This window comes from Artemia franciscana, chromosome 20 (assembly GCF_032884065.1).
Source record: "Artemia franciscana chromosome 20, ASM3288406v1, whole genome shotgun sequence".
Classification (NCBI taxonomy): Eukaryota; Metazoa; Arthropoda; class Branchiopoda; order Anostraca; family Artemiidae; genus Artemia; species Artemia franciscana.
This window is the reverse complement of record NC_088882.1, coordinates 10,913,046-10,939,989: the sequence shown is the minus strand read 5'-3', so window position 1 is coordinate 10,939,989 and position 26,944 is coordinate 10,913,046. Positions and strand designations below refer to the sequence as shown.

At 35.3% G+C, this 26,944-nt stretch overlaps 1 protein-coding gene across 1 annotated transcript; it reads right to left on the bottom strand.

Moving 5' to 3' along the window:
* Positions 1-1,772: 1,772 nt before the first annotated feature.
* LOC136039749 (broad-complex core protein isoforms 1/2/3/4/5-like) lies at positions 1,773-26,944 on the bottom strand. The gene is made up of 4 exons (XM_065723598.1): positions 26,714-26,944; positions 16,645-17,065; positions 9,846-9,911; positions 1,773-4,654 (listed from the first exon to the last, which is right to left on the bottom strand). Exons 1-4 carry the CDS (start codon positions 26,882-26,884, stop codon positions 4,311-4,313), a joined length of 1,002 nt encoding a protein of 333 aa, XP_065579670.1. The 5' UTR covers positions 26,885-26,944; the 3' UTR covers positions 1,773-4,310.

The window sequence follows — 26,944 nt, the reverse complement described above, 5'->3', positions numbered from 1 at the left end:
TTCAATAGTCTTCACAGCGTGAAGGCCAGCCGTCAAAAAATGTATGCAAAAGAATAACAAAGTCGGAACTTTCTTCTCCGAACACCTGAAGACCCTTCAAGAAAGCGTTATGGATTATATTGATGTTTCAGTACCAATATTCAACATTCCCTTTCCTGTCACTTTCTTTTTTTGGCATTGAAATTGTTCCAAACGCTTTTGTTGACGTTTGATCCATCACTTCCAAGCGTGATCAGTTTTTCAAGTGGCAGCTGATTCTGCTCAATGACAGACATAATCTTCCTACACAGATCATCACTTGCAGCGTGGCCCATAAAACTTGTGCATAAAAGTCTGCTCTGGATTTCGTTTCCATATGAGGACCAATATCGAACACGTATCTGTAACTCTTTCATACCAGCGTTGTTGGTTGTCTTGTCATATTCTAGTACAAGATATGATTGAATGTCCTTCACAAGCATTTGCTTACAGTAAGGATGCAGCGCATCGCTGATCAGATACATGACTTTCTTCGCACATAGGGGCATTTCGTCGGAGATCTTACCGGGGAACATCGCATGGAAGGTTGCGATAATATGGCCTGAAGAGTTAGCAGACATGGAACTCTGTACCGTCTGATAGTGCCCATATCAACTCAGCTTTATAAGCGGCATCACGTTCACAAAACATGGTTGTACCAACTAACGGTTTATCCCTGGTTGTTTCATCAACTCGAGATTGTCCATTCAGTTGAAGCTATAGCGGATGTAGTTAAGCAGTAACTGCGGCTTTGTGTTCTGCAGATCGCACATGTTGGTTTACCCCTGAGCAACCCCAGCTGTGCAACCAAAATATTTCAAGCAGAGTTTGCAAAAGAACGAGTACTGGTCGTTCCCAGTCTTACACCATTCGCCAATCAAGTTCAAAGAGCTCAACAGTTGTAATTAATTATCGATCTACACCGAAAGACAGCACAGTCTACAACAGAGTCAAAAGCAAAAAGAAAAGCACATCTTGTCTTACTTAAAGAGAAGTGAAAATTGCAAATCATGAGCAATGTTCTTAGTGCTCTTCAGCCGAAAATATAGGAATAATAGGATTTTAGCCAAAATATAGGCATTTTATAGGAATGCATTAAAATATAGGAATTTATAGGCGAGTCCGAATGCTGTAATTTACCAAATTTGAGATCCTCAGTTCACGACTATGACGCTCCATCTTCTAATAGAGATTAACACTGCTAGGTGCTTTAACCCAGTGGACATCTTCTGTCCTTCATAGGGGGATTTTGAAATCGAAACATCTTGATCAATATATATATATATATATATTTAGCGATATTTCTTTGTTTAAGAGTGCAATCAAAGAAATGCTCTTTAGTAAGCATGAATTTCAGTGTTTTTATCCGGAAGGGTGGCGGTAGATAAATAAGTAAGTAACTACGGCCTCTCGTGTAATGAATAAGACAGTATATTTGATGTAATTGCTTTTTGTACAAGGTATGTGACACCGACTGGGTACTGGGTTGTAAACTGTTTGATAGTTTTTTTTTAGGAGGGGTGGTACTAAATAAATAGTCATGACCTCTCTGGGTATGAATAAAATATTTACATTTGAGGACATTGTTTCTTGTCATTTATGTCATGCCAATTAGGTATTGTGTTGTAAACTGTTAGTTTTGTTTTAGTGTATCCCCCCCGGACAAATTTCATACTTCTTGGGGTGACCGTTAAACCGTGGTTATTGTTTGTTATAATAAATATCTATCTCCCTAAAAAAAAAAGCCAGGCAACTTCAATATATAATTTATTACGAAATAATAAAAAGCAAGTCAAACCGTCTCAAATAAAAGCACAGTAACCAAAGGGAATAAAAGGCACTTTTGAGATAGACATATCTTTTTATTATTGTTCCTATCTTTCTAAGAAGACAAGGAAAAGTAACACATAATAACATAAAAGGAAACATAAGACACTGAATAAAAAGCGAGTAAAACAACTTAAACTTAAAAGCATGAAGTCTAGAGGAAAAACAGTACAATGTTTTAAAACTTCGGCAATTCTGACCTCACAAGGGGGCTAAAATACAACTAATAAAGTATACGAATAGGTTGAAGAACAACACATGATGAACTTTGAAACTAAAAACAAAAAGTGAAGTAATTTAAAGGCCAAAACATACCTTGACAAACGATTGTCAAAAGGAATCTTCGAGAACATCTAAACTCTCCTCTTATTCTTTGTTTTGTCCCAAAATTATTTTTTAACATTTATTTTCAAGGACGCATCAAGAATTTTCGTTCGGTGGGGGAGGGGGTTTCCAGGAAGGATTACGGAAAGCAAATTAAAGAAAACATCAAAAATTTGTTTCCATTACCTTTTTCGGACAAAAAAAAGTCGGACAAAAATTCTGGAGGGGGGAGGTCAAACCCAGTCCCCCTTGGATGTAAACTTTTTTTTATCTCATTTATTGAGTGTTGCTCGATAAAAATTCGGGTTTTTATAGGTTGAATAAAAAAAAGCAAGGTTGAAATCAGTCTTGTTATGGTGCAGCTTCCATGAAATTGGTGCAGCTTCCATGAATATTGTAAATTTTCTCACACAATGAAATGAGAATTCAATTTAAATAACAAATTTTTGCATATAAAACTGAACATATTTTTGTCTTCACTGGGAACTTTAGTCAAAACTAAGGAAAATGAAAAACGAACCAGATGCACAGCAAAAGGATTAATGTAACTTATTTGCACAGAACATCCCCTTTTTTAGGCATTTGCAATTTCACCTTCATATTTCAAAGATAATATTTTTCAATATATTAGTGTTTCAGACGAAAGGGAAGATATCAGATTTTCAAAATTTAACAGAAAAACACAAATAAGGCTTCTAAGATTTCATGGGATTATGGGAACGTTACAAAATATTTTTCTGCCATTTTTTTGGCGTTAAGAAAATAATATTTTAGAAAAATAGAAATATTTTGATACTTTATTAAAATACAAATATTTTTCTATAAATTATACAACCAGTGGTAAAAGATAAAGGTAAAGGATGCGGCATTTAGACTTTACAGTCCGTACCAGCGGTGCTGATCTCCGTTTCTTGGCCCTTCAGCCAGGAAGTGCAATGGGGGGTTGGGGGCCAGCCAACCTGTGCTTTCGCACACCCTTCCTGTTTACCTTCCCCAGATTTCTCCAGGTACCCATTTAGAACTGGGTCGACTCTGGCTAAGCTTACAGGATCACGCCACTGACCCCCGTCCCAAACTGAAGAATTGGGTACGCTGGGATTCGAACCCGCGTCCTCTCAGACACAGGATCCCGAATCCAGCGCACCAACCCACTCGGCCAGGGGGTTTTTAATGGAAGATTTCATTGTACGAATAACTGAACTTCGCAAATAAACATGTATACAATTAGTAATATTAAGTAATTAGGCAATATTAGGTAAAGCAATATTATAAATAGATGGAATATCAACGTCAACGCATATACAATAGAGAGCTATTTATACACAATATTTGATTAGTGTTTCTTTTATACTTCAATTTTAGTTACTAGATCTTAATTTTGTTTTTTATTTAATTCAGGATTCAATTATTAGATACTAGCTAAGTGATTAGTATCATAAACTATTTACACATAGACGTCCAATCAAATATTTTCAAAATATTTAATACAGTATTTAATATTTAATATTAAATAATAATATTAAATGTACTAAATTTAATATTTAATACAGTAGGTAAATACCTACTGTGTAATCTTTTCCCATGAATTCATATATGAAGTCTTTGCACAAATTTCCAATATTAAATTAAAAAAATTAAAATATTAATTAAAATATTAAATTAAATATTAATTTAAATTTAAATATTAATTAATTAATTAAAATATTAAATTAAATTAAATGTACCAATACAGCAAAGAAGACAGCGTTATTGCAAGATTCCTAAGGTGAAAAAACGGAAAGCAAGAGATGAAAAGACTGAGGCTTAAATGAAACTCTTAAGAAATACCAGGTAGTATTTGAAGAAAAAAGGAAAAACACCAAAGAAAAAAACCAATACAATAAAGAAGTTATGGAACATATAACACGAAAAATAACAACTGAAACACTATGCATTATGATCCTACTCGAACCATATAATCAGAAAACCTACTAAAAAAGAAAAAAAAAATATGCATTATAGTTCTAAGACCTAATGCACAGTGCCTTAGTTTGAATTTCTTATCACAAAATTTAGATGAGAGAATTACTTATGCTGTGAGTTAACTTAACATGTCTTTATAACTTCAAATGATCAGAAAGATCACTGGAAAAAAAAAAATCCTACTCAATCACACTATGTGATCTTATCATATGATCTCTCACATGATGTCTTAATTTAAACTTTCTATCGCAAAACTTGCACTGAAAATTTCTCCCGCCGTGAGTAGATTTGACATGTCTTCTAAATTTATACATACTTTCGAAATTTCTATCACATTCTCGACATTTCACTTCACCGCCAGGCATAGGGATTGCTACCTCTTCTGGGTCTAGTTCTAACTCCTCCCTAGACTCGTTTCCTTTAGGACGACGAAGGAGTGCAGACAAAATTTGGGGCGCTGGACCTAAAGGCACTGCTCCGATGGAGCTTGATTCAAATTTTGGCTCAAAACTGAGAGCTGCACCTGTAAAAACACAGAAAGATATTTGCATTAATCTAAAAATACGGGCTCCCATATTTTACACACGTTTAAATTATTTGTAAAAGTACTGTTCAACAAAATAAAAGCTTTTTTTTTGAAAAATTTGGCAACAGCGAAAAAAAAACTTTTGTCCTGTTTTTGTCACTTCGTCAGTAACAGTAGTCATGTGGATTTTCTACCTGATAAAGTATTCGAACTGCAGCAAACAAAAGGTGAAGAGACAAACAGAAAAATTGAAGAGAAAAGAAGAGACAAACAGAAAAAAAAAGGTTTTGCAGCAAACAAAAGGTGAAGAGACAAACAGAAAAATCGAAGAGAAAAGAAGAGACAAAACAGAAAAAAAGGTTTTGCAGCAAACAAAAGGTGAAGAGACAAACAGAAAAATTTTGAAAATTTTCTAGACGTTGCAAGGACCTTAGTGAGACAGGCATTGGCTTTAGGAGGAAGAACAAAACGGCAACTTTGTTCAAATTGCTCAACTTCTAGCGAGATATGTGGCAGCTCTTGATTTCCGATATAGACCATACAAATTACTTATTTAGGTACAATTCCTTAGAACGAGTTCATTGACTTTCTTTTAGCAGAAATTAGGGAGAAGACCCTCGAAGAAGTCTAGGATTCAGAATTTTATTCTTTGATGGCGGATACGATGCCCGATCCTTCACTTTCTTAAAAGCTTGCTGTCACAATCCGCAATATCAACTCGGAAGGAACACCTAGAAAGAAACTATGATGTTAGCGATGCTAATGAAAAAAACGGGCAGGATATGGCAGAAAGTATAATAGGAACATAGTCAAGGAAAGGAAGTCTTCTGGATAAACTAGCTTCCCAGTCTTATAACTATGCAAGTTCGATGTCTAATCAATTTAATAGAACCCAGCAGAAAATACATGAACTTCTTGATCACCATGTGCCTCATATTCCCTGCCAGGCCCATAGACTAAACACTGTGAAAGAACAGTTGCAATTCACCTCTTTCGGTAGTCGAGCTCTTCAACATCCTTGACGACATATACGTATTCTTCTCTTTATCTACAAAGCATTTTGCCACCTTAAAGAAGAACTATCCTCGATTCAAAAAAGTCTAAATCTCCGAAACTTATCACGGACTCGGTGATTGTAAGGGCTGGAACCATATAAGCAGCAGTTACTTTGCTTTAAGCAATAGTTTCAGCCATTTACGAAACATATAGATAAAGAACACCGATGCGAAGACAAAGGCACAAGCTAGCGGCCTTCTGAAAAGGATTCAAGGCTTTGAATTTATCGCTTGCCTCATGTTTATGGAAAAATCATGTACAAGATCAAAATAGCAACAGATAAAGTTGAAGAACAGAAAAACTTGAAGAAGAGGAGATTCACATAATTGACGCAATCGAGACACTTGAAGCTGCGAAGAAAGCTTTTGAAAGAATATCGGATGATGAAATGAACGATTTCATTGACAGTACAAATTGTTGGCCAGAATGAGAGAAATTGATCCAGAGGCAGATCATTGTCGGTGAATTGAACCATCTGGTTTTGACAGCCGTGCTCAAGAGTCAAGCTGAGATATCAATGTATCAATTTCATAGACAGCATTTCAGAATCCTGCTTGTAAGGTTGACTAAAATTATGGAATATAATCTCAGAGCTTACCTTGTCAATTTCCAGCCATTTTACTCCTTACTTCAGCCTCCTTTAAAAAAAGGGGTTCAGTAGCAGACACTAAGACAGCAACAACATTTTTTTCAGACCAAGAAAGAACTCCAGATTCTACTATTACTAACAACTCACCGCAGCACAAAGCCACCTGAGGCCAACACAGCTACGCACGCTCTTCCTCCATTCCAATCTATTCAAAGTCTCCCTCGTTACACCCTCCCAGGAAGTTCCCATTTCCTTTAAGTCTTTCTTTATGACATCCTCCCACCCCAGACGAGGACGACCTGCTTTCCTTTTAGCCCTAGACGGTTGGCCGAAAAGGACGATCTTCGGCAATCTGTCATCCTTCATCCGCAGAACCTACCCTATCCATCTCAACCTTTCTTTCATTATAGCCCTAGAAAGCGGGCTTGAACAACATTTTTCGTACTGCCTACTGTTTGAAATACGGTCAGTCAGCCGGGTACCCAGAACAATCCGTAGGCAATTTCTCTGAAAAACATCTAGCAAATCTTCATCCGCTTTTCGGAGCGCCCATGCTTCAGAGTCGTATTTGACCACCGTCATTACTGTAGCTTCCAATATTCTACTCTTGGTTTGCAGACTTATGTTCTTATTCTTCTAAACTTTCTTTAATTGTGAAAAAATACCCTGAGCCTTGGCTATCGTACTATTAACATCTTCACTGCTCCCACTGTCTTTACTAATAATACTACCAAGGTAAGCGAAGCTGCCCTTCTGATCAATCTTTTCGTTACCCAGCGTCACCTTTTCATCTTCAATTATTCCTAGTCTTAGAGACTTAGTCTTCTTAACATTAATTTTCAAACCTATTCTAGCACCCTGAACTTGCAAAAACTCTAAAAGTTCATTGATTTTGCTCACACTTTCATCTAGGATGTTATCATCAGCATAATCTAAGTCCAGGAGAGTGCTTCTCCTCATTTGATTCCATGGTCTCTCGTTGCCTTTCCTGTGCTTCTTAAGACAAAGTCCATAAAAATAATCCAGACAAAGGGGGATAGAACACAACCATGCTTAATTCCTGATTTGGTACAAAACCAGCTGCTAACCTCATTTCCTACCTTAACCGCAGATGTGTTATTCTCGTTCATAGCACTAATCACTTTAATGTGTTTCTTTGGTACACCATACAAGGATAAGACCTTTGCTGAAGCTCTTCTATCAACAGCATCGAACACTTGCTCATAATCTATAAAACTGAGGACCATAGGTGATTGACAACTCAGTCACTTCTCAATTATTAACCTAAGAGTGAAATAATGGTTGACACATCCACTACCTTTTCTAAAACAGCACTGTTCTTCTCTTAAAACTTTGTGTGCAGCATTTCTCAGTCTAAAAAATATCATATTACTAAGCAATTTGCTACCTACAGAGACCAGACTAATGCCTCGATAATTACCACACTCACTCTTATCACCTTTCTTATACAATGCTTTCATTAAGATTCTCCTAAAATCGTTAGGTACTTCCCCTTTTCAAAAATCATATTCATAATCTTCAGTAACTTATTTCTAACCTCAGAGCCATCATACTTAAGAAACTCCTGTACCACACTATCAGCATCTGGAGCCTTATTATTTTTTAATTCTTTTAGTACTGTCGTTAATTGTTCCTCACAAAACAAATCTTCCTTCACATCCAAGGTATCACAAACTTTTCCATTTTCCTCTATATCTTTTCCTGCAACTCTATCTCGGTTTAGCACATTCTCAAAATATTCTGCCCATCTCTCTTTAACTCTTTCCTTATAAGTAATTGTGGCCCCGTTCCTATCTTTAGCTGGGACAAGTCCAGATTGACTATTCCCTCTCAGTTTATTAACATGCTAGTACAGTATATAATTCTAGCACAAGCTTCTTCTCCTTTCTATTAAACACAAAGCTTTTTCACTAGTATTCTAGCTACAGTCCTAACTTTTTTCTTTTAGACACCATCAGCAACTTCACAAATTCTTTTTCTAAAATTATTCCAACCATCTTCCACATTGTCAAATTTTAAACTCTCAGGTTTACTATTCAACTGTTCATGGAAAATTTCTATCAAATTTTCAACCTGCTTTTTAAGTAGATTCTGAAGTTTCACCAAGACGCTACTTGATTTAGGGAAGTCCTAGGCAAAGGAAATTGCCGGCACCATAAACTTAAGCATGCTAATCGCCTTTGCACAATGGCTGCGACAGCAACTGCTGCAGTTGTTGCTGCCGAAAAAACATAAAGCAAGCTCTATTTTGTTAAGAATTTGCTGAGAACTGCCATTGTTGTTTCTTGACTAGATTCCCTCGTGTTGTAGACGAATGAGAAAGACCTCATCATTGTCATTGAGTTAAACAAAGTTTTCCAGCGCTGGCCCACTTTGAAGAAAAGTTGAATACATATTAAGCGCTTCTTAGTTACATATTTAAACATTAGGTATTCCGTTTTAGCTTCTTGTTTATCTCCGTAGATACGTATAAATGATAAAGGATTAATGTATAATAAATTTTCAAGAGTCGTATACTGTGATCTAGGAGTCATTTAAATGAGAGGATGTCACCCCCCCTGTCCTGGGTGCTTCGAGCCACCCCTGCATCAATCTTTTATAAATAATCAAGCTCAAAGTTCAAACTGGCTTGTTACCGTTGTTACCAGAAAATAGAAACGGTACTTTGAAAAAGAGCTATAAAGCAAATTATCAAGACATTATGGTAAAGTGCTATTCAGGCTGCGATCAGAACGCAAAGGGACAAATTCATATCTAGCCGTTTCTATTGAGAAAGCCCTAAGTGTAGCTACTGTGATCAAGTAGAAAAAGTAAATCACCTTCTATTACAGTGCCCAGTAACTGACTGCCATAGAAAGAAACTTCGTGATCTTATGCGTGTAAATAAGCTTAAAGACTGTCATGATTTTCTTGACAGCTCATCAACAACTAATGAGAATATGACAGTGATTTCAGCAACAATGGAATTTTTACAGAAAATCTCAAGGGACAAGTCCCTACAATTAACTTTTTTATATCTGTAGTGTTGATCCAAAGTGCATGATCCTTAAGTTACGCCAGTGAGAAGGACGATTTAATTTTATCCTCATCAACATCATCACAGTGACATATATAGGCAGCTAGAGTACTTGCACTTCCCACAAGCCAAGTATTCTTGTATTTTATTTTGAAATCTTGCTGATGTTCAAAAAAGAGAACTGAATGGAATCAAACAGACAAATAGCATGAGAAAAAAGAAGGAATGAAATAATGACATTTGCCTTACAGGCCAACTACAGTCAGCAGTTAATATTAATAGAAGTTGTTGTAAGGACTTCAAGGCCAAGAAGATAATTAAATCGACACCAGCAACAGCAATGATATATACTAAATGAATTATAGTAGACTGTAAGTGAAGCATTTCTTGGAATCGAAACAATCTTTACTGGTTTCATTAGATGGTAAATTACCTTATCTTTAGGAATACATGTGTTTTGGTAAATATGAAAATGTTTTTTATTTTTTTACAAAACTAAAAATTACCTTCGTTCTCGTAAACTTCGACAGGGACATCACATGGTTCACCATGACCTGATTCATCACTCTCACCTATAAGCAATGGCGAGTATTAATGCAAGCACTGATTATTAATGTTAGTCTTGAGGCTTGAAAACGCATTCAAATATTTACAGCTCCCAAGAAAAGAAGAGATAATTTAGTAATTTCTGGTGTTTAAATCATGTTAATATTTTTGGAAGCGGCCTAAGTGACTAGACATAAATTTCGATTGACAGTTTTCACATATTCAATATAATATTTAATAATTTGTCTCCCATTTTAACATTTTTCACATTTGTTTTACATTTCCAGAATTCATTGTCTTTTTTTTATTTCAGGGCTAGATGATTAGAAATAAAAATCCAAGAATAAATAAAAATAGGAATAAATAATGAAAATCTAACCTCTAATTTTTTCCACGATTTAATAAAGTGCTTCAATTAGTACTCTAAAAGATATTATGAACTTCAATCCAAAGTACTGCTTAACCAAACTTATTTTCTATGTACGTAAACTTTGGAAGAAATCTGAAAGGCTTGCTCAATATTTATGTCAGGACTTATTACTTAAATTATTGTCACAACGTGTGTTTTGAAGGCAATAACCTTTCTCTCAATGCTTATTCCAATTTTTTTTTGGAATAAGCAACAATTTGTGTCAATTCTTATTCCACAGATTATCATGTCAACGTGTATTTTTAAAGCTTTGTAATATATTTTGTTCCTAACTATTCAAATTTTTTGGAATAAGCAATATTTTCGTCAATGCCTATTTAATAAATTTTCACGTTGATGTGTGTTTCAGCATATTTCTATCAATGCTTATTCCACAAATTCTCATATTAACATTTTTTTTAGTCATTTTTTTTTGTCGACAGTTTTCACATTGTCGATAGCTCAAATATTTTGTCAATCCTTAGGCTATTCTACAAATTATCATGTTAACATGTTATCAAAGGTCATAACCTTTTTGCGTATATTTTTAGTCAGTGCTTATTCCTATTATTTTGGAATAAGCAACATTTTCTGTCAAGGTCATTCCATATTTTCTCATGTTAACCCATGTATTGGAAGGCCATAACTTTTCAGTAATAAGTTACTGTCAATGCTCATTCCATTTTTTTTGGAATAAGCAATATTTTCGGCAGTAATTATTTCACAATTATCATATTGACGTGAGTTTCAGCATATTTTTGTCAATGATTATTCCATGAATTCTCACGCTACCATTTTTTGTCGACAGTTTTCATACTGTCGATAGAGTCGACAGGTCAATATTTTTGTCAATTCTTACTCCATAAATTCTCATGTTGACTTGAAGGCGGTAACCATAGAACATGAAATAAAATATTCCAGGAACTGAACAATAGCTTAGCAGGTCATATTTCTCAGTCCACACTGCCTTTTCATTTAAAATGAAAACAGAATGAAAATATATAAAAATACAGTTTTTTACATATTTTTTTAACGAAGTTTATCAGCATGACAATACAAAAATAACGTAAAAACCACTTTTCATTAATAATAATAAATATCTCAATATCTCCGCTTCACTGCCTTTATCAACAGAAAAAAAAGAAAATAGAAAGAACAAAACAATATACTAATGTGTATTAAACTGAAACAAAAGAAAAGCTTGATAATTTCATAATAAAAAGTTCGCATGTTTCGGCTCTTGTTTACTTTGTTTTCATTATCTTTAAATTAATTGTGATTTTTACCTTTTATCTTATATTTTGTTTATTTTAGGTTACGTTTTTTGTTGTTTTCTTTTATTCCCATTGATAGCAACTTCAGGAAGTGAAGCCAAAATATTTGCACTATTATTACTATTATTAATGAAAAAAAGTGTTTTTATTCTTCTGTTTCTGAAATACTGATCTGAAACATTATACTCTTTATTCTATATTTTCATTTTGTTTTAATTGTAACTAAGCTAGTTTTTTTTCCATAAAATTATCCCCTATAATATAGTTTAATTACCTAAATAAACCTGTTTTGAGCACAATTTTTTATCTTTTATGCTAAATTTCTAAGATGCAGCAATCATTTTCTATTTCTTCTTAATAGCCATTATCAATTTAATTCACATTTAAAAAAAATATCTACTACTTTACAGTTTTGATCCCTCTACACGTTTTTGGTACATAATTTTTCTATATTTGTCTCTATTTTCGGTAGATTTCTACGCTTTATCATACCCTTTTAACATACCCTTTTAACACTATCATACCCTTTTAACATAAGGCGCTTATATTTCTCGTTATTTTGGGTCATTTTTTGTCGATTTTTACCGTTTTAACATAAGACATTATCATACCGCTTTAACGCAAGACGCTTCCATTTCTCGTTATTTTGGGGCATTTTCGGAAAATTTTACTGCTTTAACATAAGACACTACCATACCACTTTAACACAAGGCGCTTACATTTTTCGTTATTTTTGGTAATTTTTTGTGGATTTTTACCGTTTTAACATAAGACGCTATCATACCGCTTTAACGCAAGACGCTTCCATTTCTCGTTATTTTGGGGCATTTTTGGAAGATTTTACTGCTTTAACATAAGACACAATCATACCAATTTAACAAAAGACGCTTATATTTCTCGTTATTTGGGGCGTTTTGGTTGCATTTTACAGCTTTAACATAAGATGCTATTCATAGGGAAGACATTCATAGGCCAAAAAGATAGAAAAATGACAGGGGCTCATGAAAAATGGTCGTCTATATCATAGTTAGCCAAAGATGGCGGTCATCGGTCACAAACTGCAGAACTTATCGTTGCGCCAAGATCGGGAGCATTACATTCCCAATCTTACGGGACTCTAGATTGGTTTCTGTGAAGCTTTTACCTACGACTCGAAGCCCAGCCTATAAAATGACACAAACCAAAGTTGGACACTCAGAAACTAAAAACCAAGGAATTCCAACAAAAGTATTCAGTCGAAATCAAGAAAAGATCTGAATATCTGAATAGCCTTGTTTACCCGGACACAATGTAGCAGACATACAGAAACAACGCACTAGAAATCGCCACTGAGACCATCGGTCTTGAAATGTACTCAAAGAAGCCCTGGCTGTCGCAGTAAATTTTGCAAATCATTGAACAACACAAGAAAGCGAAACTGGCTGGAGATATGCCTTCCTACAGATGACTAAACGAGATCAGGAACAAACCTATTCATTAAGACAACCAACAATTTGTACATAAAAAAAAGATGAGCTTGAAAAACCAGCAAAAAAGGTCAGATGACCTCAGCAAAAGATGACCTCAGCAAACGGAAAGCTTCAAAGATAAGAACAGTTAAATCCACCTCCGGCGCGTAATACTTGAAGGCGAAACCAAGCAACTAAAGTGATGGAAGGAGCACTTCGCAAAGCTACTGAACGCGGGAAGACTTGAACTCAATCCCAATCTAATCACGCCTGCTCATTAAATAGCTCATGAAAATCCCCCGGATCCTGACCCTCCTTCTGTAGAGAAGATATAGAATGCTCTGAGGAGATGAAAAATAACAGAGCGCAAGGAGCCTGCGGGATCACAGTGAAGATACTAAAATTTGCAGGACCAACGATGCTATTATGGCTCCAAATGCTCTTCTCCCTCGTTTAGACAACTGACTTGATTCCAGAAGAATGGAAGGAAGGGATAATACTCCCTCTATGGAAGCACTAAGGTAGCCAAAGTGATTGCTCCGACTATATAGGAGTTACCCTCCTGTCAGCTCTTGCCAAATTATTCGCCATGACATTGATCAATAGAAGTGCCCAGTTCATCTGTAAGCGGCACCGGATTTAGCAAGCAGGTTTCATGCCCGAAAGATCTACTAGCGAACAGATCTTTATGTATACCAAGTCACTGAGAAAGCTCGTGCTCGTAAGTTCCACTGTAAAGCAAACATCGTCTTTGTTGACTCTAAAGCAGACATCAACAGGATCGACCATGAGTCTCCTTGGCTGATACTAGGACGAACAGGTCTCCCTGACAGATACTTTCGCCTGTTCAAGGCGCTCTACACTGGTACGAAAATATCCATTCATGTTAATGGTTGTCAAAGCTCTCTGCTAAATGTCGAATTTTTTGCAGCTTAATGTGGTCCCAAATTTTTTTGGAGTGGCTGTCACAATAAAAAAAAACTATTTTATGTTGCTCGTGGTGACACTAGAAACATTCTTCACAATCCAGAAAGTCAGCAAGTTTTGTTGTTTCCATGAGTAGCTGCACCAAAGTAACCCATCTCAAGGAGGCTGAAGTTACTCCGAGTCTGGGGTAAATTTGAAACTCTTTATAAATCCTATGCAACCAGAGATAAGAAATATTTTAACTGAGACTTGATAGAGTCTTTGTACAGATAAACTATACAAACCAAAAGTTCTTGTTAATAGTTTGTATGTGCCACAGCAGAACATCAGTTTCCTGCTTACCATGGGGCAGCTCCAACAGAGTTGGTTTTATCCCGTACAAAGGAGAAGTATGTGAGAACAGTACTTTTTTCCCTTCACCTGACTTTACCTCACCTTACCTTACTTCACCTTACTTTACTTCACTTTCCTACAAATAATGGGGAAACAAATTTTAAAAAGCAATTTCAATGAGCGACCTATCAGAGAGTCAATGAAGCAAACTTTTAATCACTTGCAGCCTCTAGTGTGCTTCTTGTGTAGGCTGATAACGTGCCAAATTTACAATGATGGTAGAATAAGGGACCAGAACAGAGCAGGAGAGTCTTTTTTGGGGGAAAGAAAACACTTGCTAAATATGAGAATAAGAGGCAAATTATCAATAACATTTGAAAAACAAAGAATTTTTTTTTTTTGGGGGGGGGGGGGCATTGTGTGTAGCTGTGGTCTGCATCTTTTATTTTCTCATTTTTTGTGTGTCTCATTTTTATTTCTTTGGTGTTATCTTTGATCTTTATTCTCTTGAAATGTGTAATGTTTTTGGATTTTTTTTTTCTTTTTTAGGATGCCTTATTATTATATAGAAACAATCACCATTAATTTTCTTTCTTTGAATTCAACTTGCCTAAAATGTCGTTTCCCATGATTTTGTCCTGGCAAAAAGTACAAAAGGTTTGAACTAAGAAAAGTTCAAAACATCGGTGAATTGTGATGAAAATAGTTAAATGACAGAGAAATCGTTTAGACTTTAAGATATGAGAAGGCGGCTGGGACCGAAGGTCCCCAGGCCCGAAACTCCCCATTCCGTAATGCTTTGTTTGATTATAGACCTAATTTATATTTATTGTAACAGTTGCTATTCCTTTACTTTTGAATTTTTTGATATGATAGCAATTTCATACGGTAACAATAATAAAGCTTATAGTTTACAACAGGCCCATCATTAGGATTGAGAATTACTAAAATGATTAATAGTTGACAAACACACTTCAATGAAACCTAGGCTAGAACTGCAAAAGACTAGCCACTCGTAATCATGGGGTAAAACCAACCCCCTATTCAGAGATTTACCCTGTACGGAGCAAGTCCAACATGCCAGAGTTACCCCAAACTAGTGGTTTTCTGAGGTAATTCCAACACCCCATGTATGTTCCGACTGGCTTGAGAATAGAATACTAGTGTATTTTGAGAATAAAACAATAAATGAGAATAAAATACAATGTCGTTTTTCATATCACAAATATATATTCTTGAATGAGACAACAGGTGGATATTTGTGCTCTACCCAATGCATATGATTAGTTCCAATAATTCTCTTCCGCAATTGCAATTTCTTTCTTATTTTGCTTTTCTGTTTCTGTTTCTCAGTAAGAAAACACTTAAACTATCCTATGAACTCATCAGCTGTTTAGAATTGTTCTATCCTTCCTCTAATTTCCCACCCTACCATTTAAAAATTACTACCTACCTCATGGCCAGCAAAGATGCCCCTCCTCGAAATCCCAAAATTCATTGACTACAGAGGAAATGAAAAATTGTAGGAATACTGAACACTGTTGTCAAGTACCAAGTCAAGGGAAGGAGTTGAAGTACAGAACCACAGAATCCTGTCTTTACTGAGCCAGATAAGACAGGGATAACCGGAGTTCAAGATTCATTTATTTAAAACAGCTTTCGTAGATTGGTAAAAGCCTCAACAAAATTACACAATCTCTTGCAACACAGGAAAAAAAGTTGAAAAAAACTGAGCATGATTAATGACGCTTGCATAAAACGGAATAAAAGATTTGCTTAAGCGATTCGTTCTGCATCTTATTGGCTCGAACTTGTTCGTGTGTCGAGTACTGTCTTTGGGGGCAATAAGAGGAGGCAGCACCTTACTGTGTTTTTTACTAGTGAGGAGCGATTGTTTAAATTTAATCATAGATGGAATCTCTGTTCTCTCAGCGTTGTTATTTTCAACGTTACAGTTGCAGACATGTCATATTTGAGGCCCGGTAATATCCTTGTCACCCGTTTTTGAACAGCCTCGAGATCACAAAAAATCGTTGGAAAGAATGCACAAAAAAGCTAAACTCTGGAGTAGTGCACATCAGCTTCAACAGCACTGCAACGCCATCTTAATTATCTCTGTGTTGAACTTACCCCCCTTTAATCTATTCAAAATAATACACAAATAATAATAATAATAAACTAAACAAAATAGCGATTATTGTTAGTAATAATTGCTAAAATTGCTAAAACACACAAACTGTGTGTTTACTCTATCATGCGTGTATCATTTATTACCCCACTTCTAGTTTTTATATCCACTTTTGGGTTATGAGTAAATTATTATTGTTATTATGATAATAACATGAAAAAAAATTAACAAACATCTTACTTTGCAGTTGTTGTGCATCACTCTGAACTAAGATCTCATTTTCAGCTCTCTCTTCTATTGGCTCTGGTTTGATATTAGGCAATGTGGATTCGTCTTGTTCAGGGAATCTAATTTCAGAGCTCATCTGCCGAGTTAAAAAACCTTCTTCTGTAACAGGTTCTGGGATATTGTCAGATTTCATCTTCTTCTTCTTCGGTAGGCTTTCCCCTTCATTTGTCTCGGTTGTGTCATTTTCATCAGATGATCTACAAAGTCCTTTAATACCCAGAGCTTCTGCAGCATTTAATAAAGAAGGAAGATTACTTTTTAATATACTAACTTCGCCACTATACATAAATTCCATTATAATCTTCAAATCAATATGTGACACATCTTTGAGAAAAACTACAACCTTTTCATTAGGATGCATACGAAGGACATTCTGGAATAGAAAAAAGACATAAGAAACTCGACAAAGAAAGTCAGATAAAAAAATAAAAATAAATAAATCGCCAAATATTCGTGTGAACTATGAGAGGGGGGGGGGGCTGTATTTACCTAAAGTCTCACAAAATACCTTTTTTGAGTCCAAAGTTTCCAACTCTCAGTAAGAGGTTCTTCATATTAATGAGGTGGGGGGAGGGGCAGAGATGGTTTTCCTTTATCATCCTTATAAATGGCTTATTTCTGAGTAGAAAGGTTTTGAATAGCAGTTCTAATTCCTGAGGAAAGAATTTATAATCCACAACATTTTTAATGTCATCAGAAACACATATTCTTGAATAAAACAACAAGTGAATATTATGCTCTATCCATACAAATGATTAGTTTCATTAAATCTCTTCTGCAAATTACAGTCTCTTTCTTTTTTTGTTTCTTTTGTTTCTGTTTCTCTGTAACTAGCTATAATATGAAAAAAAATAAATCAAGACACCCAAAAAAAACAAGAGATATAAAATGCCCTGGAATTTTCCTCTTTCTTTCCTTTCCATATTTCATTTCATGTTTTAAAATCTCAGTGATTCCACCTTTTCTTGTGAAGAATTTCAAAGACAACCAGGGTCTAATCAATCGTAGTTGAAATGCGAAATGTAGTGTTAGGGAAAAAGATGTAAAAAAATAAAAAATAAAAAAAAGTATAGATTAGAAATCAGCAAAGATTTTAATTTTTTTTTTATATTATTCCCAAAACTCATATACAACGATCTATGAAGCATAATGGAGTACATACATGACTAAATAACTCTTTCTCTAGTACTATCTAATCATATCTTAAAAATAATAGGTCAGTCTCTTTTTCTTATGCTGAACAGGCTTTAAATTAACCAAAAAAAAATGATTTTCCACTTTGATATTCAAGCAAGTACAAATAGGGATAGATGGTATCCTCAGATAAATGTGATGTAGGAAAAAATGGCTACAAATTTTTCAGACATAATAAATTATTTACCACCACTATAGCACTTGGTCACAAAATAGCCCCAAGATTATATGGTAATCATGTGATTTTATTAATGATCATGTGATCACTGACTATGTTATTGTAAATCAAAGACTGGCAGAATCAATATAAGAGTGTTGTAGATTTTCGTTGAAGCTTTCCAATAACAGTAGAATATGAAACAAGACATTTTGGAAAAACGTTTGAAAAGTAGCATGGTTTTATATAATAGGTTTCTCAGTGATTCAAGGCTCTGCCCTACACACTATGCATTTCTTATCAGAGGCAACACTTTAGCGTTGCCTGTAGAAAAGATTCTCAAGATTTCAATGCACTATTATTGTTTTTTTTCCAGTGTGTCACTTCATATGGAAGGGGTGGTCAAATAAACTCCGAATAGGGTTCATTTGATTGGACATCAAAAGTTCTAGTGACCTTTTTCACAGTCAAAAGTGATCAGAAGGCAACCAGCCCCTTACCACGCCTCTTTTCTTCAAATATATCCAATTGAAATTTCGAGATAGCCATTTTGTTTGAAATAGTCGAAAGGTCAAACAGCCATGCCTCTAGGTTTGACATGCCCCCCCCCCACACACACAGGGAAAGAGCTGTAGGCTATGCAAATTGCCCATTGGTAACATATAAGTTTTTTTTATAGATAAGAAGATCCCTGTTTGATCCTGTGTCTCCAAAAAGGGTAAGGTATTAAAATGAAACTTTAAGCATATGTTAAGAGGGATGTTGGGAACAATCAAAACACACCATGTGCATGCAAATGGTCAAAAGGTTCACCAATATCTAAGAAACACCTGCAGGCATTAAGTTGAAACTTTCAGGGTACATTGAAAAGTCAGCAGAGATCAACCATCAAATGCTTCCCCCCCCCTCAACACAGATCAAAATTTTGAAAAAGTCATTTTGTTCAAAATAGTCAAGGTCTAATAACTATGTTTCAAGCAATGTCATGCCCACCATAGCCCCAAAAGCAGCTGCCAAGGCAACCACCTTTCAGAATCAAACAGTTTGTGGTAACGAACTGTAGTAAGGAGCAACCCGGCTCAATAGTAACCAAAACTCTAAAAAATGGAATTTTGATACCAATACCTACATCAAAAGAATCGCATTTTAATGCTGATTTTAAATATATAAGTTTCATCAAGTTTAGTCTTACCCATCAAAAGTTACGAGCCTGAGAAAATTTGCGTTATTTTAGAAAATAGGGGGAAACGCCCCCTAGAAGTCATAGAATCTTAACGAAAATCACACCATCACATTCAGCGTATCAGAGAACCCTACTGTAGAAGGGTTCTACAGTAGCTCCTATCTACAAAAATGTGGAATTTTGTATTTTTTGCCAGAAGGCAGATCACGGATGCGTATTTATTTGTTTTTTGTTTTTTTTTCCAGGGGTGATCATATCGACCCAGTTGTCCTAGAATGTTGCAAGAGGGCTCATTCTAACGGAAATGAAAAGTTCTAGTGCCCTTTTTAAGTGACCAAAAAAATTGGAGGGCACCTAGGCCCCCTCCCACGCTAATTATTTTACCAAAGTCAACGGATCAAAATTCTGAGATAGCCATTTTATTCAGCGTAGTCGAAAAACCTTATAACTATGTCTTTGGGGACGACTTACTCCCCCACAGTCCCCATGGGAGGGGCAACAAGTTACAAACTTTGACCAATGCTTACATATAGTAATGGTTATTGGGAAGTATACAGGCGTTTTCAGGAGGATTTTTTTGGTTGGGGGAGGGGTTGAGAAGAGGGGGATATGCTGGGGGAACTTTCCATCGATAATTTGTCATGGGGGAAGAAAATCTCCATGAAGGGAGCGCAGGATTTACTAGCATTATTTAAAAACACAATGAAAAAATAAATATGAAAAAATCTTTCAGCTGGAAGTAAGGAACAGCATTAAAACTTAAAACAAACAGAAATTATTACACATTTGAGGGGCTCACCTCCTCCTAATACCTCGCTCTTTACGTTAAAGTATTTTTAGTAATTTCAACTATTTATTCTACGGCTTTTATGATTCTGGGGTCATTCTTAATGAATTGGGACAAAATTTAAGCTTTAGTGTAAAGAGCGAGGATCTGACAAGGGGGCGAACCCCCTCATATATGTAATAAAAATATGAGAATACAAAAGTTCTTTACGTAAGCTAATTTATAAGTTACGTAAATCTTTTACTAATAAAAATATTCGTAAAAAATTAAAAGTTCTAGTTGCCTTTTTAATTAACCAAAAAATCGGAGGGCAACTAGGCTTCCTCCCCCGCTCTTTTTTTCTCAAAATCATTCGATCAATATTATGAGAAAGCCATTTAGCCAAAAAAAAAAATAAATGCAAATTTCGTTTTAATTATTCCTCTGCAGAGAGCCAAAATCAAAACATGCATTGATTCAAAAACGTTCAGAAATTAAATATAAAAAAAACAAGTTTTTTTAACGGAAAGTAAGGAGCGACATTAAACCTTAAAACGAACAGAAATTACTTCGTATATGAAAGAGGCTGCTTCCTCATCAACGCCCCGCTCTTTACGCTAAAGTTTTTTACTGTTTTAAAAAGAAGAATTGAGAGACAGTCAAACTTTAGCGTAAAGAGCGGGGCGTTGATGAGGAAGCAGCCTCTTTCATGTACTAAGTAATTTCTGTTCGTTTTAAGTTTTAATGTCGCTCCTTACTTTCAGTTAAAAAAAACTTGTTTTTTTTATTTAATTTCATATCAAAAGAGATACTGGAGTCTTTGTTGCTGTTAAGTTTAAATTCAACACGAATGGTATGATTGTGTCAGTCTTTTGGAATAATCAAAATGACAATTTTGAGTCAGGATCCCAAAGTATTCATGAAATTCCACAAGGAACTAGTAAAACAGCAGTTTGAGGCTGGATGTCTTTGGCATCAACATTTACCACAAAGGATAATAAAGAACTGGAAAAATTGCAGTTCGTCAATCAATCTATTTTCCTTTCTTAATTTGGACTACCTTAAAGTTTTCATTCGGTAAGTCAACTGACCATATTATTTGGATAAAAAAAAAACACCAGACTGGTAGTCAAGTGTCTCAAGTCCACAAAAACTCATATCAAGTCAATAACATGACAAATATTCTGAAAGGGGATTATGTTTGACCACCTTCAAGTGGTGCTCCTGAATGCACTGGTTTTTTCTTGACTGCTGGTGGAAAAGGGTTTGGTCTCAGAATGCAAGTGAATGTAGGAGTTCAATGGCAATACTTAAAGCCTTTTCTTTGATGAACTTTTGAACATGGAGCCAGATATGATGGAGGTTGATGGAAATGAACTAGAAAGTAAAAGCCAGGAACTTCAGAGGATCAATAACTATTCACTGGCATGGGACCCGGGGCTGGGCCAGTCCCTTTGGCTGAGTCCACCCTGCTGCCCTTATGTGAGAATCTTGTATGGCATATTTGAGCCATCCCCCCTCACATTTGGGCATTTCACAAACTTATATTGGCCAATGAAGTGATCAGTAAGGAACATTGTTGAAGGTGGAAGAAAGCCATAAACAGACCTGAACCATGATGAAGCTCTGGATGAGCATTAACAGAAAGAGTATATGAAGAAAAACTTGGAATTTTTCTGTGCCTAATGCCACTGTCTAAAACAGATGCATTCTGTTTCTCTTGTAAAAACTACTACTTCACTCCTTTTAGCAGTTTATTATTTTGTGATCAAATTTGGATTTCATCCAACTAATGTTGCTCCATTTCAAATAAGGCTCTAAGACATTTGCCTCTCAGCCATGATACTAGGTGATCAGCATATTCATGGATTTCCATGAATATTATTTTTGTAGCACCAAAAGACTATTCAAGACATGGCAAAACTTAAAAGGGGTGTTTTCTTCTCCTTGAGGGTAGTCTTTGTGAACATTTTCGATTACTTAGATATTCCAGCTCCCTCAAATTCTAGTACTAAACCTTGATTCCTGAGCATATGGGAGTTCTATTTTTGTATAGTTCTATATAATCTTGATTTTTCCATGGCCAACTTTATGGATTCAAAAGTAGCATTATCAAATGCTTCTTATGTGCTATTTTCTTCACAAAGCTTTTTATGAAGTAATCAAGAAATGCATTATTAGGACTATATATTGGACTATCAGTGGGAGTTACAAGTGGTGCCACAGGTGCTTTGTTGCTGTATTTTTTACAAGGAATAGTAGCAAGCTTGTCACTCAATATTCATTTGTAGAATCTGCCCTAGCCATCTCAGCCTTTTTCTCATTATAGCCAATAAAAATATGTTCAAAATATGCTTAATCAGTTCAAAATATGCTTAATCAGGCAGGTACCCAAAAACATTATGTAGGCAAATTCTCTGAAAAACATCTACAAAACCTTCCTGTTTTTTTGGATTACCCATACTTTAGAACCATGTTAGACCACTGTCATCACTGTAGCTCCAATTTGGGAAATTTAATGCTTAATAGGCCTTATCAAGGATTTTCCCCTAAATTTAAGAATAAACTTAGCCTATAAATTTCCAAAGCCTAAAGTTTTTAAGCATCATTCAAAATAGGTTTGCTGCAATATTTCTGTATATTATGAAGTAAGAATTGCTTTCTTGGCATGTTTTCTTCTCAACAGCCCCAATACTAGGCTTTTATCAAATATACCACCAGCATTACCATATGAGAAAGAGAGGATTGTGTTTCCTTGAGCCCAAAATTATACTTTTTTGGACAGAATTGTGATACACTTTTTGTTCTTTTCTCTTATATCATGAACAAGTTAATCAGTGGTATGGTGGCATTTACTCTGATGAAAGACAAGTCTGACTCTGTCTTATCTTCACAAGAGTTCTGAATAGAATACAATCTGACAATAAAATTGATCTATTTCTAACTCACTAAGGGTGCATAAACATGGTATAAACAAAGGAAAGAAAAATACAAAGAGAATGACTAAATACAGGATAAAAATGTCTTTCCTTCAAGTTGTCTTTCTTCCAGAAGTGGTCAACTTTGAAAACATAGTGTGTTACCTCATCATTAAAATTTTACTTCAGATATGTAAAAAAGGAAAAAATGTCATTCATATGTACTAATCTTTTCATCATCACTTTCTGACTCATTTTCATGACCCAGGGATAGAAAGGCTAAACACAACTTTTTGGAACTGTGGAGCCTTATCTGATTGCCTGTAGGGATTTTTTTGTAGTAAACTACATATTTTGTTCTCAGTTCTGATTTCATGGCAAGGACAGCTTCAATACTTTCTTTCTTCACCCCATTTTTCTTTTCTGTCTTGACATTATTCATCCAAGAAAAAATCCTACATGTCTGTGTATGAACACAGTAGGGATAGTGCCATCTTGGCTAGGTTCTGCCACATCTGAAAAAAACTCTTTTGTCAGTGAAATTTCTTGTTTCATGTATTTTTCTTCATATCAAATGTGTAATCATTTTGACCAAACTTCTTTTTTGGAGTCACTAAAAAATATACGGCAGCTTATGCCACTGGAGCAGGGTTGCCACTATGGTCAGTTGTAACAATTGCCCAAATTTGCATGCTACACAATGATTTTTGGTGCTATTAGTAAAAAAATTCACTGTAATAGAGCTAAAAAAGCACATTTGTGCTATCTTAGCAACAATGAGCATGTGTTTTGGTGCTACAAATAATGAAATATTGGTAAAATAGCACCTTTGTGCTATGGGTGGCAACCCTGACTGGAAGTCAATATCTGTTAGTTTTGCATGAGACTTGGATATTGGTTTCCTACAACCCTAAGTGGTGAAATACTTTGATTCCACCACTACAATAGATTTCTTTGGTTCCTAGGGCCATCTTGGCATTTAAAAACTGAAGGAAATGTCAAAATCTTTGACATTCTTTGTTTTCTCAGCTGTAGCAGCAACAGTTCATAGATGAACTGAATGACACATACATTTCAAAAGCACAAAGTTAGTTTCATTTTTAGATGTGCTGTTATAAGTTACCTTAAATTGCAGCTTGGAGCAATATGAGGATTTCTCCTTATAGAGTTCCAGAGTTGACAATTTGAGTTGAATTCAGGGTTCTTTAGTGACAAGGTGTGCTCTGCTGATCCATAGCTTCCCAGCTGAGTTTACACTCTCTGGAGGACCACTCAGCATCCATTCTTTGTTTAAAGATGTCCAAAGATTCAGCAATGACAGTTTTTAAGAGAGTTTATTCCAAGTGTTGATGATCCTTGAAGAAAAGAATTGGGCTTGGACTCTGAATAAGGTAGGCTACTTAACAAGTTTCAATTAATTATTTCTAGTTCTTCAGTTAGGACCAACAGTGGGAAATAATGCTGGGAGTGCATTAGCCCTCATTAACTAATAGGTTAACATGGCATCACCTCTATTTCTGCTGTATACATAAATTGGTAGTTTTAGCTTTGCTAGTCTTGCAGGGTAGGAGAGTTGCTGAATGCCAGATATCACTTTGGTGGCACAGCTTTGCATATCTTCCAATACTTTTTTGTCTTTTCTAAAATAAGGGGAGGCTAGAGACATTCCAAATTCAAGCTTAAGATGCACAAGTCCCTTACAAAGAAGAGTGATGACCAGGGGAATGAGTAGAAAGAGAACACTTAATCAGCCCCATGTTTGAATTAGCACCAGCAGCAGACTTCCTAGCATGAGTGGTGAATTTTAACTCATTATCAATAGTGATTCCAAGATCTTGCTTACTATTTACAGAGGAAAGTGGGTGACTTGAGAGACAATAATATCAACAAGGGTTCATTTTGCCAAGGTGAATGACATGGCACTAGATAACATTAAATTTGAGAAGCCAAGCCTCAGCCCAGTGATCAATCAGTCCAAGATTATTTTGTAGAAGGGTGTGATCTTCACAGGAAAAGGCTGTTCCAATGAGCTTTAGGTTGTCAGTTTACTGCTGATAGTTGGAGCATCATTGATGAAGATATTAAAAAGTGTAGGACCCAAAACATTACCATGAGGAACTCTACTCAAAACATACTTGGACAAAGAAAGAATACAGCTGCCAGGGTTGTCAAATAACTGAACATATTGAGATTGCATATAAACAAAATCAAGGATCCAGAGCACAGACTTCTCTTCAAGCTTGGCAGCATGTAAATTGATTGCTAGCTGCTTTGTGACAAACTTTGTGAAAAGCTTTAGAAAAGTCAAGAAGAATCATGTTGGCAGGCACCCCTGCATCAAGTAACTTAGTTATATGGTCATATGATTCAAGGAAATAGGTATCAACAGATCTTTCAAAACAAAAGCCATGATGTGAGCTGTGCAAGAGATTATTTGCTTCAAGATTTCTAATAACTGCAGAATTGATTATTCTTTCAAGAACCTTTACAACTGCGGATAGGTCAATAGTATTCAGCAAGGTTCTTTCTACCTTTCTTAAATATTGAAATGATATGGGCTGTTTTTCAATCCAGAGGTAGTCTTGAAAGGTTTAATGATAACATGAACAGTAAGGAAATAGGTTGATACAAGACTATTCAACATTCCTAGAGGATATGAGGATGAATACAGTCTGGCCCAGCCAATTTATTAAGTTTGAGTGACATAAATTCCTTAAGAACTTTAGTTCCTTTAGAATCATTAATCAGAATAGGTTCCATAGTATGTAATCATCATATATAGGAGGTGGGGAAAAAGCAAAGCAGAAACTAGAGGAATAACAGATGCCAATTGTTAGTTGAAAATTCAAACTTTCAGCTCATGATCAGCAACTGCATAATAAGGCCACATCTGACAATATTGTGTACCAACTATGAAGTCAATTGTTTTACTATTAGATTTGTCTCCATTTTCTAAGAAATTGATCAACTTGCATTTGCCAACAATAAGGGAAAGTACTGTAAACAATGATAGTGAATAGTAGAGTATATTCTTTTACATAGGGATATTTAAAACTTGATCAAAATTTTAGAAAAGGTATAAACCTAGAATAAGCGCTGCTGAGAAGGAAACATGTGAAGAAAACAACTTTTACTAAAATTATGATCACATTTTAAATAGGCCTACATATTAAACATTCTCTACTATTGTCTATCAGTGCATTTGAAGTATTGAGTATTGTAGGCTATATGGATAAGATATTCAAGTTGATCACTTTCTAATTAAGTAAATTCAGGTAAATCTAATGGAGAGACAACCAGTTTTCTAGGGGATAAAGCCTAGCCAAATAGATATCTTACCATAGCTTGTTCAGGTAATAGGAACATTGACCCAAAATTATTTTCAGCTTCACAACTTTCCTTAATCCCAATTCATAAGGTTTTAAAGATATGCAGATACATTTCCTAAATTAAAAAAACAACATTGATATGGCTCAGAATTCTACTCAAATAACAGAAATTGCATTTTCAGAACTAAAGGCAGAGAAAAAGCAACTGGTAACTGAAAATAAAGATAAAATGTTGTTTTGTCAAAATTTCAATGAATATAGACCTGTCATGTAGGCGAATTTCAGGGCTCACTAGAGGGAGAAGAAGTGGAGGTGGGTACTTTAAAATACCTTCCCAGGATATACTTTAGCCTGTAGACCCATCCCTGAAAGTTTCATTTTCCTAACCTAACCCCTTTCTGAGATAGCAAGAAGTCACTCAACTAGAATTTGTCCATGTTTTGGCTTATTTTTTTAAGTAGCTTCAAAATTTACCTCAAAAAAAGAACTACACGCTGAGAGGATAACTTTATGACCACTGAAAGTGTGTCCATCAGAAGTATGCAAAGTGACATCCACAAAGCTACATGATTGCCTTAGACTAGAAAGGCATGCAACAACTGTGCTTTGGTGTCTGTTCCATTTCAAACTATATTCATTTGTCATCTTCAATTAGTTTTTTTCCCCATTTGCTTCAACTTTTTAAAAGTAAAATGAAAGGTCTTA